At 39.7% G+C, this 15000-nt stretch overlaps 1 protein-coding gene and 1 long non-coding RNA gene across 7 annotated transcripts in view; one reads left to right on the top strand and one right to left on the bottom strand.

The window, feature by feature from the left end:
- The window catches only part of LOC144977587 (uncharacterized), a 50283-nt gene that overhangs the window by 34455 nt on the left and 828 nt on the right, over positions 1–15000 (bottom strand). The window contains exons 2-3 of the long non-coding RNA XR_013646342.1: positions 11888–12226; positions 9967–10238 (exon numbers count right to left, since the gene is read on the bottom strand). This is a non-coding gene — a long non-coding RNA (uncharacterized LOC144977587). The remainder of the gene's footprint in view (positions 1–9966; positions 10239–11887; positions 12227–15000) is intronic.
- LOC144977585 (uncharacterized) overlaps positions 328–15000 on the top strand; it is a 41415-nt gene continuing 26742 nt past the window's right edge. Inside the window, exons 1-4 of one of the 6 annotated variants that reach the window (XM_078922957.1) lie at positions 337–1214; positions 5391–5497; positions 10354–10469; positions 11336–11785. In XM_078922957.1, the coding sequence (XP_078779083.1) occupies positions 11341–11785 (445 nt within the window). In that variant the 5' untranslated portion in view covers positions 337–1214; positions 5391–5497; positions 10354–10469; positions 11336–11340. Of the gene's footprint in view, positions 1215–5390; positions 5498–8289; positions 9054–10353; positions 10470–11335; positions 11786–15000 lie in introns of those variants that run through there. The other 5 variants (XM_078922962.1, XM_078922960.1, XM_078922959.1 and 2 more) reach the window with 5 other exon arrangements.

Genomic DNA, 15000 nt, shown 5'->3' on the forward strand with positions numbered 1-15000 from the left:
CCCATTCAAATTGGGTAATGTGTGTTAAGTGCAAAGTTTTCCAAACGGACACTTATAAATGAAGGATTATAGTAATTTTAATTTATTAATTGTAAATTGTAAAGATTCCACATTGGCTTTTATATAGAGAATCTATCTGCTCGGGCAATTACACTGAGAATGACCCATAAATAAAGCCAAACACGGACATAATTACTTATTGCGCTCTACTGCACGCGCAGGTAATTACTAGGCACGCCCGCTACTTTCATCGCGGCCGTGTCAGGTACCATGCGAGAGCCACTTTATCGGAACTCTTTACTGTGAAAGTCCACATTCTCGTCCTTCCTACTTCGATGCTTTTCATCTCCGAGAATCAACAGTCAACAGCGATACTGAGTTTAAAGTCATGATTCCTAAAGTTAATGCCCTAGGTTTGAACCGTTGCAATTTTTGACTTGATTCCAAATTAACCCTATTTATTTCTTATATGTTTATTTCTTTACTTCTTTAGTTTTTATACATAACGTGCGCCCACCTGAGCTCTCACGTACAAAGTTCACGAAGACAACCGTAACCCCCGGCCCCGGATCATCAATTACAATTCAATAAAAAAAACTCGACCTAGACAGCTATTATACTCTATAGGCTTTGTATGGTCTAACGTACATTTACTTAATACAATTTAGTGAAAACTACTCATAAAAATGGCTGAGTGATGTCAATTGACATCCCCCTGCTGTCGGCACTTGCAGTATTTTTTTCAACGAAGTGGGTGGTCACAGCGTAACAGTAACACGCTACCGCTACTGCCCCCATTCCTCGCAGCGTAGTGCGGGATATTTACCACTACTCTTACCGATGGCGCAACACGCATTGTCTACTGCATCACCTTAGCCAACGCGTGTTGGACAATCAAAAGCTGAAGCTGACCAATACCTCCCGATCGCGCAACACACTTCGTCTTCCTGACTGTTATTCACCGACATGGCGACGCTACGAGTAGGACAGGAATTTCCTTCATGGAATAACTTTTTCGCTGCAATTGAAGAATATTGCTCAAAAACAAGTCAACCTTTTGTAAAAGCATCGTGCAAAACATGCATTCAAGCGAACAAACACGTAAAAGATGGTCAGCGGGCATATCCACTTGAAATGGAGTATGTGTACTATACATACACGTGTACGCATGGTGGTTCCTTCAAACCGAGTGGCCAAGGAAAGCGTGATAGAAAGTAAGTTTTGTTAATACTTTGCAACTTTTTAAAACTTTTATCTTTATTGACAATATTCGTAGATCTTACTTAAAAGTGATTTGTGTTTTTATTGCATATACAATGTGAATACAAGATAGAGACAAAATTAAAATTAGAACAATTTTATTATTAAGTTAATGAGTAGGTATGAGATGATATTCCATCGGAGTTTGAAAAGGCAAAGCAGAACTAAATACTAGACTAGGCTTTCTATGAGTCAATGACTAACTTACTTACTTAATCCTCTTCGGGCCTTGAGGCACATAGGGCATCCACCAGACATCTCCATTTTTTGCGATCGGCTGCTTTTGCGGTGGCTGTATTCCAGGACAGGCCTGCTTCCTTTAATTCTTTCTCCATCGTCCTTCGCCAGGTTTCTTTGGGTCTTCCCCGCTTTCTCTTCCCATCTGCTGTCCAGTACAAGGCTGTCTTGGGAAGTGACCCTTTTTCCATTCTGGCCACATGACCCAGCCAACGCCATCTTCTTCTTTTTATTTGGCTATCAATGCTAGTGCAGTCAGCTTTCTTTAATAGATCCACTGTTCTTATTTTTGTAGGCCAAAATAAATTAAAAATTCTTTTAAACACTTGTTCTGAAAGGCTTCTAGTTTCTGTATTAAGGAGGATGTCATTTTCCAGCTTTCACTTCCATAAAGCAGTACACTTAAAACATTGCTCTTGTATATTTTCAGCTTTGTCTTTCTCATTATTTGCTTTGATTTCCAAAAGTTTTTCAGCATGCCGAAAGCCTGGTTTGCCTTTTGAATTCTGTGCTTGATATCGTGTTCTGCATTTCCGTCGTCTGTTATTTTGGATCCGAGGTAGGAGAACTCTGTTACCTCTTCAATTATATGTTCATCTATCCTAATTTCACTGTCATGTTTTGGATTCACCCTAATGTACACAGTCTTATCGAAATTTATTTTCAGTCCAATTTTCGAGGCGTTCTTGTGTAGTACGTTTAGTTTCTCTGAGGCGTCTCTGTGTGTACTGGAAACTAACGCGATATCATCTGCGTAGTCTATATCTTCCAGAAAAGATGTCAGTGTCCAGCGAATGCCTCTCTTCTTACCATCAATTGTATTTTTCATGAGCCAGTCTAGAGCCAGGATAAACAGAAGCGGGGAGAGTATGCAGCCTTGTTTTACACCAGTTGTTACATTAAAGCTGTCTGTTAAATTGTTACCACAGATCACTTGGCATTGGTAGTTGCTGTACATTGCTTTGATTAGGTTGACTATCTTCATCGGTATACCATAATGGCGGAGTATTTTCCACAGGGACTCTCTGTGTAAGCTGTCAAAGGCTTTTTCAAAATCGACAAAAATGGTGTAGAGGGGCTGTTCCATTCAATGCTTTGCTCCAGGATTTGTCTCAGGGTAAATATGTGGTCACTACATGACTTCCCTTTTCTGAACCCTGCCTGCTCTTTTCTAAGAATGTTTTCAATGTGAGGTGAGATTCTTTTCAGAAGGATTCTATTAAAAATTTTGCTCGTTACGGACAGGAGTGTGATTCCACGCCAGTTAGCACAATTTCCTAGGTCTCCTTTCTTGGCTATTTTATGGATGATGCCTTTCTGCCAATCCTCTGGTATTTCTTCCTTTTCCCAAATGTTGGTGAACAGTTTACTGAGAATTTTGGACATTTCTTGCGAGTTCGCTTTAAGCATTTCCGCAGTGATTTTGTCAATACCTGGGGCCTTGCCATTTTTTTGTTGTTGTATTGCCTCGTGCACCTCATGCTCAGTGATTGGACCAAGATTAACCTCTATGTCCCTTTCTGCTTCTGGGATATCTGTGTAAGAAGATGGGTCTGGTCTGTTCAGAAGGTTTGCGAAATATTCTCTCCATCTTTCAATTTTCTCCTTTTCGTCTGTGATGACACTACCATCTTGGGATTTTAATGGTTTCTCTTGACCATAACTTCTGTTTCCCGAGAGCTTTTTTGTGATTTTGTATAGTGTTTGTGTGTCGTGTCTTACAGCTGCATTTTCTGCTTCAGTTGCTAAATTTTCTGCAAAATCTCTTTTGTCTTTCCTTGTGGATTTTTTCACTTCTTTATCCTTCAATGAGTATTCACTGGATAGCCTTTCTTTCAGTCGGGGGGATTTAGCGTTCAGGAGATTTAGTTTGATTTTCTTTGGTTAATGAGCTCCCATGACCTTGCTGATATCCAATTCTCTGTATTGGATTTATTGCGTCCTAAGTTTTCAGTGGCACTTTCCTGCATGACGTGGTTGAAATCTTGGATTGTCATGTTTGTAATATCTTGTATTGCACTGAATTTGTTTCTGACTGAGATATTGAAATTGTTTTGGATATCTGGGATTTTCAATTTATCTGTGTTGAAACGTTTCTCCTTCTGTTTTGCTATTTTTGTTTTCATCAATTTAGTAGAGATTCTGGCTGTGACAAGATGGTGGTCACTTCCAATGTCTGCCAATCGTCTGACTCTGACATCGTTTAGGCTGCTCTTCCATTTTCTGTTTATAATTATATGGTCTATCTGACTTTCTGTTTTCCCATCTGGTGATTTCCATGTCAATTTGTGGATGTTTTTGTGTGGGAAGAAAGTTCCACCAATAACGAAGTTGTGTTCTTCACAAAATTCTGCCAGTCTGCTTCCATTGTTGTTCATTAACCCTATGCCCTCCTTTCCAACGGACTGATTTGTTTGTGTATTGCCAACTCTAGCATTAAGGTCTCCGATGATCATGAGCATATCATGTCTTGGAATGTTTTCAACGGCCATTCTTAGAATATCGTAAAATTCTTCTTTGTTTTCTTCATCTGAATCCTCTGTAGGTGCGTAGCATGTGAGGATTGATAGCTTGGTGTATTTTGAGTTGTGTCTTGTGTATAAAAGTCTTTCACTTATCGGTTTCCATTCCAATAGTGACTTGTTGTTTTGCCTGGCTATCAAGAGGGCAACACCTTCTCTGTGTTGGTCATCCTTTCGTCCTGACCAAATGATCAGGTCGCCATTTGAGAGTTGGCGCTTCCCAGCTCCTGTCCATCTTGCCTCTGATATGCCTAGCAAATCGATCTTGTAGTTCAACATCTCGCGCTGGGCTTGTGCCAGTTTTCCTGTTTGATATAGGGTCCTAACATTCCAGCACGAGACATTGAGCTTGCGTTTTGGTGACAACAGATCTGCAATCTGGTCGGGGGCGTCCTTTCGGCTTTGACCTCCTACCGTCATGAAGCCAGTATTCTGGTCCGCTTCTCTGCTGCCGCCGGTTGTGGATTTATGTCTGGTTTCTGTTTCTGTAACAGTTTGCTTTTTATGAGGTGGGTTGTTAACCCTACGCTCAACCCCCATTCCTGGAGGGCCGGTGGATTACTCTTCGTCTGATCTCTCTCCTTTTTTCTCTTATTAGAGGTCCGAGGTTCGAGATATGCAAGCCCTCCCACCACGACAAGGTGATAATCCGTCGGGAGAGGTCAATGACTAAATTCATGAGTATTTTTGGAAATATTGAGGTATGACATGAGAGATTGTTCTTGTACAGATAGGGAGATATTGTTTTGATTTGGTGAGTGAGGGACTGGACATGGGGAAAGAGAAGTGTAACATTGTGGGGATTATTTATGTTATTGAAATTATTATTATTATTAAGTTTCTAGTCTTTAAAGTAGAGGCCTGCTGGAGTGTACCTAGGTTTCTATAGCATGAAACCGACAATTGCAATTAACTACTTCTTTTGGACGCTAGTCAATCACAAAGTACTTTCAGCGAGATCTTACAGTTGCAGATCCACCTATCCAAATCCAATCACTGGGGGGAAGTGTCTGAAAATTATCACAACTTCACCAATAACTGAATGACTGATCTCAGTTTCTTTCTGTGTGTATGAAGCATGTGCTATACCAACTGAGCTACTCGAGCCCTGGTTAATGGGGATATTTCTCAGTTCTGTTTATATTTCGTGAATTGGAGAGTTCATATGAATATGTTTTGTTGTATGTCCAGAGATATGTATTGGTGTGAATAGATTCAAATTCTTGTCACTATACATACTTGTAAGTGTATGAATGATTTTAGATTTAGATTTCTATATGTCAGATCTAGATGTGGACCTAAATTAGAACTGCTGTCCAGCGCGCAGTATTATTGACAGGTTTTGTAGTATAGACCATTTTATTTCCACAGGTCCAATAAGCAAGCATGTGAAGCAAAAATCTATGCGTGTTTGGACAGAAAGGACAGGTCGAAGATCATCGTCAAACAACTTAATGAAGAGCACAATCATGAGATTTGTAAGTACTTTTTAATCATTAAATTACTAATTTCTATTTGACCATCATGTCATTACGGTGTCGTGTTGGGATATGGCTGCGGTGATTAGGACTCAGTCTCAAATGCTTCTTGTGTGCAATCATCATGTATGAGGCCGTTATTGATTCTGGCCTTGGCTTCTATGATTGCACAAGCATATTACTATGGAGTTTAGGTAAGAATAGCCAAGGGATGCTGTTTGGATTTGTATTCAAATTGCCACTTCTTCGGGATAAACCATACATCGAGATTGAATTTAAAATTAAGATGACCAAAACTGAAATTTTAATATTTGTTAGTTATAGAAATTTGTATTCAATCTTTTACATGAAATAAAACAGTAGTTTTCTAATTTTGAGGAGATAGGGTTAGGTGGTGCAAGTGGAGCAGAAATTGGTGATACACAGGGTGAGGTTGTTGATAGTGTAGTAGAAGAAGGGCTAGGTAGTGCAGATGGTCATATTTTTGAAGTTTTTGTGGCAGATGTACTTGTAGAAAACTCGATGGTTGTTGAGATGTTCAGCTGTGACAGTGCTGAATGTGGGGTGTTGTAGCGGGAGATACAGGAACTTTGGCTAATTGTAATGGGGCAGACAGAGTGGGTACATATCTTATAAACATCAAACTACCAACAAAGTTAGGAAAGAGAAGAAGACCAAAAGGGTTTGGAATTACTGTTTTAGGCTTACCGAAGAAAAAGAGGACTTTAAAAAATAAATGTAATGAATGTAGATTAGAAGATCCCCAAAGAGAGCTTAGCAGTGGGCCAACTGACTGGACAAGATGTCTTCGTTGTATCCGTTGGTTCCACAATGTTTGCATTCATTTGCCTGACAGTAATTCTTATGTATGTAAATTTTGTGCATGTTCTTCAATAATCACCAGAATTGCATAAATTTCTCATTTATGTAACACATTTCTTGGAGTATGTTATGCCCTACTTTCTATACATGACTCTACTCTATTCCTTGTAACTATTTTGCTTTGCCGGAAATTTCTTGTTGCAGGGCCAGCTGCACACGCTTGTCTTTTTCAGAGTCACTGGAGAGTATGGCATAAGGTGTTGTCGGTTTTCCTGGGTTTTTTTTTTTCTTCTTTTGGGCTTTTTAGTTTTATTTTTAGATATTTGATTACCAGTAGTCAGGTTTTTATGAAATTAATTAGTCATGGTTTGATATTGAAGTTTATTCTTCCCTCATTTCCCCAAGTCAAGGTGTACTTGCGTGCCGAGGACTGCGTGGCTGCAGGGGTGTGCAGTTGCTAACGTGGAATGGGTGTATGGGTGTGGGGGGGGGGGGGGGACTCAATCCCAAGTCAAGGTGTGCCATCATGCCTCTGATGTGGGTTTTTTTTTGTTCAATTATGTTACTGATGAACAATGCATTGCAATGGTGATATTCTTATCATGAAATGTTTGGTTTATGCCTTCAGTTTCGATGTTATTGTTCGTTCTATATTGAATGTTTTGTTACAAGAATAAATTATATTCCTTGCTGGTTGTGGCGTATATTGCAATCCTACTACATGTCTTGATTTTGTTATTCGTTTTACTTGTGTTTGACTGCTGAGTACCTACTTCAGTACTATTAGCCACCTTTTTGTGCTATAAACCACTGAGTCCCTGTCACATGTGCTATTGTTCCATCTCTCTCTCTTTCTCTCTCTTGGTCCCTACCACCAGTGCTACTATCAACTGAGTCCCTACCACCAGCCCTAAAAGCCACTGAGTCCCTACCACCAGTGCTATATCAACTGAGTCCCTGCCATCAGTGCTGTAAGCCACTGAGTCCCTAACACCAGTGCTATTAGACACCGCATCCCTACCAATAGTGCAATTATCAACTGAGTCCCTACCACCAGCTGTGGGGTTCCTGACCTCCCATAGGGTGCAGGGAGGTAGGCTACTTACTGTGTCTTCTATCTCTCTATATCTGTTTTCCAACTTGCTTTCTGTCTTTGTCTTGGAATGAGATTACTTGTTTTTGTCCTGGCCCTGGCTGAGATGGAAACAGTCAAATGTATACACTAGTTAGTTTTGGGAGATGATATTTTTTTTCCTTGTAAATCATCTCTCTGTTATGCACTGTATTATTACCATCAGCCCTATAAGCCACTAAGTCCCTACCACCAGTGCTATTACTATTATCAACTAAGTCCCTACCATCAGTGCTATTATCCACTGAGTCCCTACCAATAGTGCATGCTATTAGCCACTGAGTCCCTACCATCAGTGCTATTACCCACTGAGTCCCTACCAATTAGTGCGTGCTATTAGCCACTGGGTCCCTTCCACCAGTGCTATTATCCACGAAGCCCCTTCTACCAGCCCTATTAGCCACTGAGTCTCTAACATCGGTGCTATTTGCCACTGAGTCCCTACCGTCAGTGCTATTTTCAACTGAGTCCCTACCACCAGCCCTATAAGCCACTGAGTCCCTACCATCAGTGCTACTAGCCATTGAATCCCTACCATCAGTGCTATTAGCCATTATGTCCCTACCATCAGTGATGTTAGCCACTAAGTCCCTACCATCAATGCTTTTATCAACTGAGTCCCTGTCACCTGTGCTATTAGCCACGGAGTCCCTTCCATCAGCGCTATAGCCATCGGTTCCCTACAACCAGTGCTATTATTAACTGAGTCCCTACCAACAGTGCTATTATCCACTAAGTCTCCCACAAATGCTATTGTTCAGTCCTCTCTCTCTCTCTCTCTCTCTCTCTCTCTCTCTCTCTCTCTCTCTCTCTCTCTCTCTCTCTCTCTCTCTCTCTCTCTCTCTCTCTCTTTCTTTCTTTCTCTCTCTGTAAAAATACAGATCTGTCCATCTATTCCTTTCCAGCCATCAAAAGTTGGCCATTCATTTCCTTCACGAAGTTCCGGACACCGCACTAACACCTCTTCCCCGCCCAGCCCATTCTAACCCACATAGTTATCCCATTACTACTACGACTACTAATACTGCTGCTGCTACTACTACTACCAATATCACTACTACTACTAGAAATGATTAATATATTTCTAACAAGTATCTCTTTTATTTTATTCATTTTTCGTCTTTCTTTAAACTGACCTGCTCTTAATGTTCATGTGTGAAACAGCCAAGCGAATCTACTCACACACGTATGCTACACCCCCGTTTCCTTTATACTTCAATCACCCAACAGTGCAGCGCTACATTTGTCACATTTACACCCCTTGTTTGTTTTGCAGACGAAGGGTTTGAGCCCCAACAGTACATTGATTCGACAAATAGAAATAATGTGTGAATCGGAATACTCATAAGATCCTTTGCCTTTAATTGTGGTTGGGGCGACGTTCCCCGACAATACTTCATTTGAAAGTGCTTTCAGCAGATATTGTGAGAGAAACGGTTATGTTTTCTCCAAAGATGGGAAAACGGTGGAGTCTGCGAACCGCAAGATCCAGAATCCTGCCTTGCATTTCAAGCGGGAATTTAAATACCAGATTGTGACATTTCACTGCAAGCACTTTGGCGAGTACACCAGCAAAGGAAAAGGGATTCGAAAAACCCAAATGTAAGTTTGAGTGTTTATACATCTAGATTTATTTAGATAACGATAAATCTTGACTTAGATTTAGATAAATGTGGGCATCCCTGAGATAATCAAGTCGCAAGGTGAAAAGTTACAGAGATATGGACAATTTTAGTCAAGAGGTCAATTTTTATGGAAAATGAGTTCTCATCAAAAATCATTGAATCAAACATTTTTCTACATATTGTTGAAATATTTTAATTGAATTCTACCCCTAAATATTTTATTTTAATATTTTTATGAAGATATTTATTATACTTAATATCAACTCTTGTCAACTTTGGAAGCATCAGCCGCAGTGCAGCACCGCAAGGTTATGTTCCATCCTTTGCCTACTGGCCATACTGTCTCCCTCCCCTCCTATGTTTGTGCACCCACGTTCAAGCTCAAGATAGAAACTTTTGCACATGTACATTGGGGTTTGAGTCCGAATTGCCACTTTGTTAATTGAATTATAGTTAAAAAGCAATCATTGTCAGTCGACGCAAACTGTTTTATTCAGATGCTGATTTAATCTCTTAACAGATTTTGTACCATGGTCTTGGGTCAGATAAAGATATAAAAAGTCAAAATGATGCGACAGGGACACGGCTGAATATAAATTGTGCGACTGTCGCTGTCACGGCAAATACCTAATTACGTGGGGTCACCCTATAACTAACAATAGAACACTGTATGGTTTAGATCCGACCTTCTTCTGGGGTAGTTAATATTTAGGTCTGTTGCACAGCTGTCATTATTCCAAAGCCATTTTGTGAGAGATCAGAGTGAATCTGTTGTCAGCCCATCACCATTTAGACCACTTGAGCATGGCGGCTAACATCTTGAGGGTTTTTTATTGTTTAACAAGAAGGCTTTATTGTCATAGGCAAAGATTTTGTGTTCATAGACTGACCTTTGGGGAGTAAGTTTCAGTCCCAACTTCTACGGGTTCCTTCCAATTTTTGTTGATTAAAACTGTTCACCTTCCATCATGCTCCGTTGTTAGGAGGATGAGAGAAAAATGGGTCCTCAACGGCTGAATTTTAGTTTTAGTGCCGTGCGTAAGTCCAGTTAGACTGTTTAGTGCAGTGCATAAGTCCAGTTAGACTGCCCGATGATGGTCAATCCCCCACTCATGTTGGACGGTGCATGCCAGCCCACGTTGCACTATTCCAAAATCGGACTCTGGAATTATTGATTAAAAATTTGTATTATTCATTGACAGATTTTGTTTAAAAGTGTTGGGATGATTGCAGCTTTCTAATTGGGATTGCTCAGTTATTTTGTTTCTTATATTCAGTTCCTATAAGATTGGCTGCAAGGCTTCTTTACGACTGAGTGCTGACCGCCAAAAAGATTGCCTCGAGATTCGCCACCTTGAAACTGAGCATAGCCATTCAGTTGCAAGTGGAATTGGTGAGTTTTATCAATGACAATAACTATACATAAAGTGTCAGTAAAGTAAAATGAACATTTGGGCTTTTTCGGCCCGCCATTAGTAAGACACTAGACATTTCACACAAAATACTCAGTAGCATCAGTGGTGTGATATGTAACATTGCAGACTCAATCATAATTTTGAAAATAGGTCGCAGTCCCAGAGATAAATGTTAAATTTAGAGGTCCCTGTGGTGATACACAGTGTTTTCTTTGTCCAAATGTAAACGCCTCACAGGTGTGTTATATATAATTTGCCCAAAAATCCCTCACAAATCAACAGATTTTTTTTGTAGAAAGTAGAAGGTATGAAAAAACACAGTTTTTTTTTTCAAATAAAAGTGTGGTTAGGTGTAAATTGTTATTATAGTTATAAAGGCTTTCCTTAATTTTGAATGTATTTATGCCTATTAATAAATGTCCTCTTTCAAAATAATCTGACACAGACGTGAGCTTAGCAAATCAGTTCCTTACTTTTTTGAGGGAATGTCTTTTTGAGAAGTTCACCTCTAGTCAATTTCATGCTGGAGTTGGAAGAATAGATTCCCTTGACTCAATGATTTATTAAATTACCTGAGCTCTGGTATTTGTATTAAGAGAGAGATTTTCACACACAAGATCCAATATTATCCAAGATCGAGTCTGTATAAATTAATAATATATAATTTGATATCAGGCATTGTAAATCACTAGACTTGTATTCTATTGTATTCTTATTAGATTTGTTGCCTTTGTTAAGAAAAAGTATGAACAGTTCTAAAAAGAAAGCTTTCTAATCCCCCACCCTCCCCCCTCCCCCAATTCCTTTTTTAAAAATTAAACTTTTTTTTTCAACTCTCTCACAGAAAGCATGGAGCTCAGATGTGTCAAGGATGTGAGGGAGTATGTCTCTGCTACTTTTGCAGATGAGACTGCCCCGCATCTTCACCATGGATACATAGTTTATCTGCTGGAATGTCGAGGTTTCAAGCGGAAAGATGCCATCAATTCTGTCTTGAATTCTATGGACGATGTAAGCAGCACTGCATCGGGAAGAAGAATAGGTCATCTTTTCCAGAAATATACAAAATTAAAGCACAGTAACCTTACTCGTCAATTGAATCGAGACAAATTGATGAGATTTTTACACGTGCCTTTAGTTCTTTCATACACTCCATCACCAGTGCCTCTCAGGTCTCCTCCTGTCAGTCAAACCCAACTTTCAGATAATATTATCTGCTCTCAGCCAGAAATGGGCAATAAAGATGTGGCAAAGAATCGTGGACTCTTTAAGACATCTTCTAACAATCAAAATGGTAAGCTGATTTTTTTACACCAGACCTTAGATACAACTACAACTAAGTAGGTGTAACTGAGATCAATTCTCTCTGTGCCCAATGCCTTGTACTTGTACTTACTGCCCATTGTGCCAGCTGGTATGTGCGGCAGCAATGAAGGACCTCCATCTTCCTCTGTCTGTGGCCATTATCTTCAGGGAGCTCCATGTTTCCCACAATTCTCTCATGTCTCCCTCCACTATTCTCGCTCAGGTTGCCCGGGGCCTTCCCCTTCTCTTTTCTTCTGGTGTTCAGGTGTAGGAGGGACAGAAAGGACACTGGGTGGGGATCCTGACCTCCCATAGTGGGCAGGGGGTTACATACTGTGTCTTCTATCCCCTTATATCTGTTTTCCAACTTACTTTCTGTCTTTGTCTTGGCATGAGATTACTTGGTTTTGTCCTGGCCCTGGCTGGAGTCCTAGATGGGAGGGAAACAGTCAAATGCATAGTTATTATTTTGGGAGATGATATTTTTTTCCTTGTAAGTCATCTCTCTGTAATGTATTATTGTTATTTTAATGTATAATGTAGGCATTTGAGTGTATTCCTCTTTGTTGGATTTTGTGCTTGTGTCTGCATGAGACTTATAGGTGATCTCAAACTAGGTGCATTGATGGTATGCTCTTGGAATCTACATCTGCTCCCTATTTGTTCCCAGTTCCCCATTGTCTTACTTTTTCTTGGGTGCTTTAATTGTAATTCTAGAACTTTTTACTGTCCCGTTTTCTTCCTTTTTACTGGCGCTGATATAACCTACATGTGTTGCACGCGCCGTAAAACCCTTAACAACAAAAAAAACAGAAAGGACTGTTGATTATATATTTATAAAAGAAATATATAATACTAGGTATGCCAATCCAGTCCATTTCTGTGAAACGGGCCTGAAAATCTCTAAGACTCCTTCCGCACTAGGACAAAACTGTCCCGGGACAAATTTGTCCTGTCCCACTGGAGAAAACTTCTATTCAAAAGGGGTTCCGCACTAGGACAGGACTGTCCCAGGACACACCTGCGCGAATGCATTATTTATTTATTTTTACAAGATTCAAAAGTGTATTTGTAGGCAATTGCAACTCTAATAATTCACATTTTATGAATCAACATAAGATACGACATGACGATAATGATTTTTTACACTTACACTGAACAATGGGATTTGTTTACATAAGATTTATATAATCATGACATATTCTTATAGCAAGAGTAATATTATTGCTGCTGCTACTACTACTACTACTACTACTACTACTACTACTACTACTACTACTACTACTACTACTACTACTACTACTACTACTACTACTACTACTACTACTTCTACTACTACTACTACTACCACTACTACCACGACTACTACTACTACTACTACTACTACTACTACTACTACTACTACTACTACTACTACTACTACTACTACTGCTACTACTACTACTGCTACTACTATTACGACTACTACTACTACTACTACTATTACTACTACTACTACTACTACTACTACTACTACTACCGCTGCTGTTGCTGCTGCTGCTGCTACTACAACTACTACTACTACTACTATTACTACAACCACCACCAACACCACATTTTCCTCACTACCACCATTACTAGAATCACTACCATCAGGTGCTTTACTTCATTTGAAATAAGGAAACTTTGGGGTTGTTTTTGGCAACTAGTAGTAGTAGTAGTAGTAGTAGTAGTAGTAGTAGTAGTAGTAATGGATGAAATAGAGGTTGCATATTTCTGTGCTTTACTACGTGGAAAAAAAAAAAAGACAAATTGAAAGAGAAAACAATATTGGGTGCATCCTTTAATGACCCAAAGATTGCTCAAGGGTCAATTCCGTAGACTCTATGGTGATCTCCGATCTTATCCTAAAAAGACTTTCTTGGAATCACCTCATTTTACCCAGTTGCAAATGAGTACCAGTTCGCTGATGAAAGTAATTTTTGACGGACTAGCATCATTCAAGAGGATAATAGAAAGTCAGCATGCTTCGTACCCGAACGGCATCAGTTGACTAAGTCACCTCGCCTCGCTCAATTTGCAGCGCTGCACTGCGGCTGACGCCTGGGTTATACCTCGTCCTAGCTAAATTTGCGGTGCTGCATTGCGGCTGACGCCTGGGTTATTCCAGTCTTCCCTTGGAATAGACCCTCGAGAAAAATTTCCCCTATGGGATGAAAAAGGGAATTTTATTTTTTTTAAAATTTAAACTGTTATCTGTCTGCTCAACGCCACAGAAACATGGATAAGTTCCGGATTTATAAGCTAAGGAGGCAAGATGGCCCATGGTTAGCGCGTTGTACTCTGGACTCAGAGGTTCTGTGTTCGATTCCGACCGAAGCCAATTTGTACTTTCTAGAGCAAGAAAATTTACTCCAATCACTCACTCCATTCAGGTGTAAAAGGGTACCTGTCAAGCTGGGATAGTAATCTGCGATAGACGGCGTCCTGTTCAGAGGTTTTCAAACAAATACGTTAATTGTCCGCTTCACGCTATTGAAACCGGGATAACTCCTGCACCATTGGCTACAAGGCTCTAAAGGACTTAATTTGTCTTACAATGAGTCCACGTGGCTCTGAAGGACTTACTTAAAAATACCATTTTCATTGAGAATTCCCGAAATAAATAACGATAAAGATACTTGATCCCACAAGTTACCGAATAGATGTGCGACCGGTTTTAGACACGTTACTGCTGTGTCACAGTGTGACACTTCTTAAATTATATTTATAAACATGTTTTTAAATTGCCGAAAATGTTTATGTTGCTATGCCTTCTGTACGTGGTTTCATCACATAGAATTATTTTTTGAATTGTTCTTGCTTTTTTATATTCAGAATTGAAATACATAAATAAATTATAACTGTGAAATTGAATGTAAGCTTCAGTTTAATATACCAAAACATAAAATGGACATTTCGGGTTTCCCCTTCATCAACAACACATGATGCATTAAAAACTACAGACGAATGAGATAATGTGGTAGTGGCGTTGTTAAGATGCATAAACAAAAACATTGATGGGCAGGAAATTGTATGCTACTGTGTGAGGAAGCGCGAATTAAAACAGAGCAATAGAAATTTATAAAAGGTGCGTACTTAATTATGTCAAAAGAGGGGAGGCGGGGAGGAACTGTGTAATGCAGTATAGAAGACAGTGAACTAAAATAAAGTGTGGACTATTGT

The sequence above is a fragment of the Berghia stephanieae genome, chromosome 7, assembly GCF_034508935.2.
Source record: "Berghia stephanieae isolate SIO BIC M18660-M18661 chromosome 7, UCSD_Bste_1.3, whole genome shotgun sequence".
In the NCBI taxonomy this organism is placed as follows: Eukaryota; Metazoa; Mollusca; class Gastropoda; order Nudibranchia; family Aeolidiidae; genus Berghia; species Berghia stephanieae.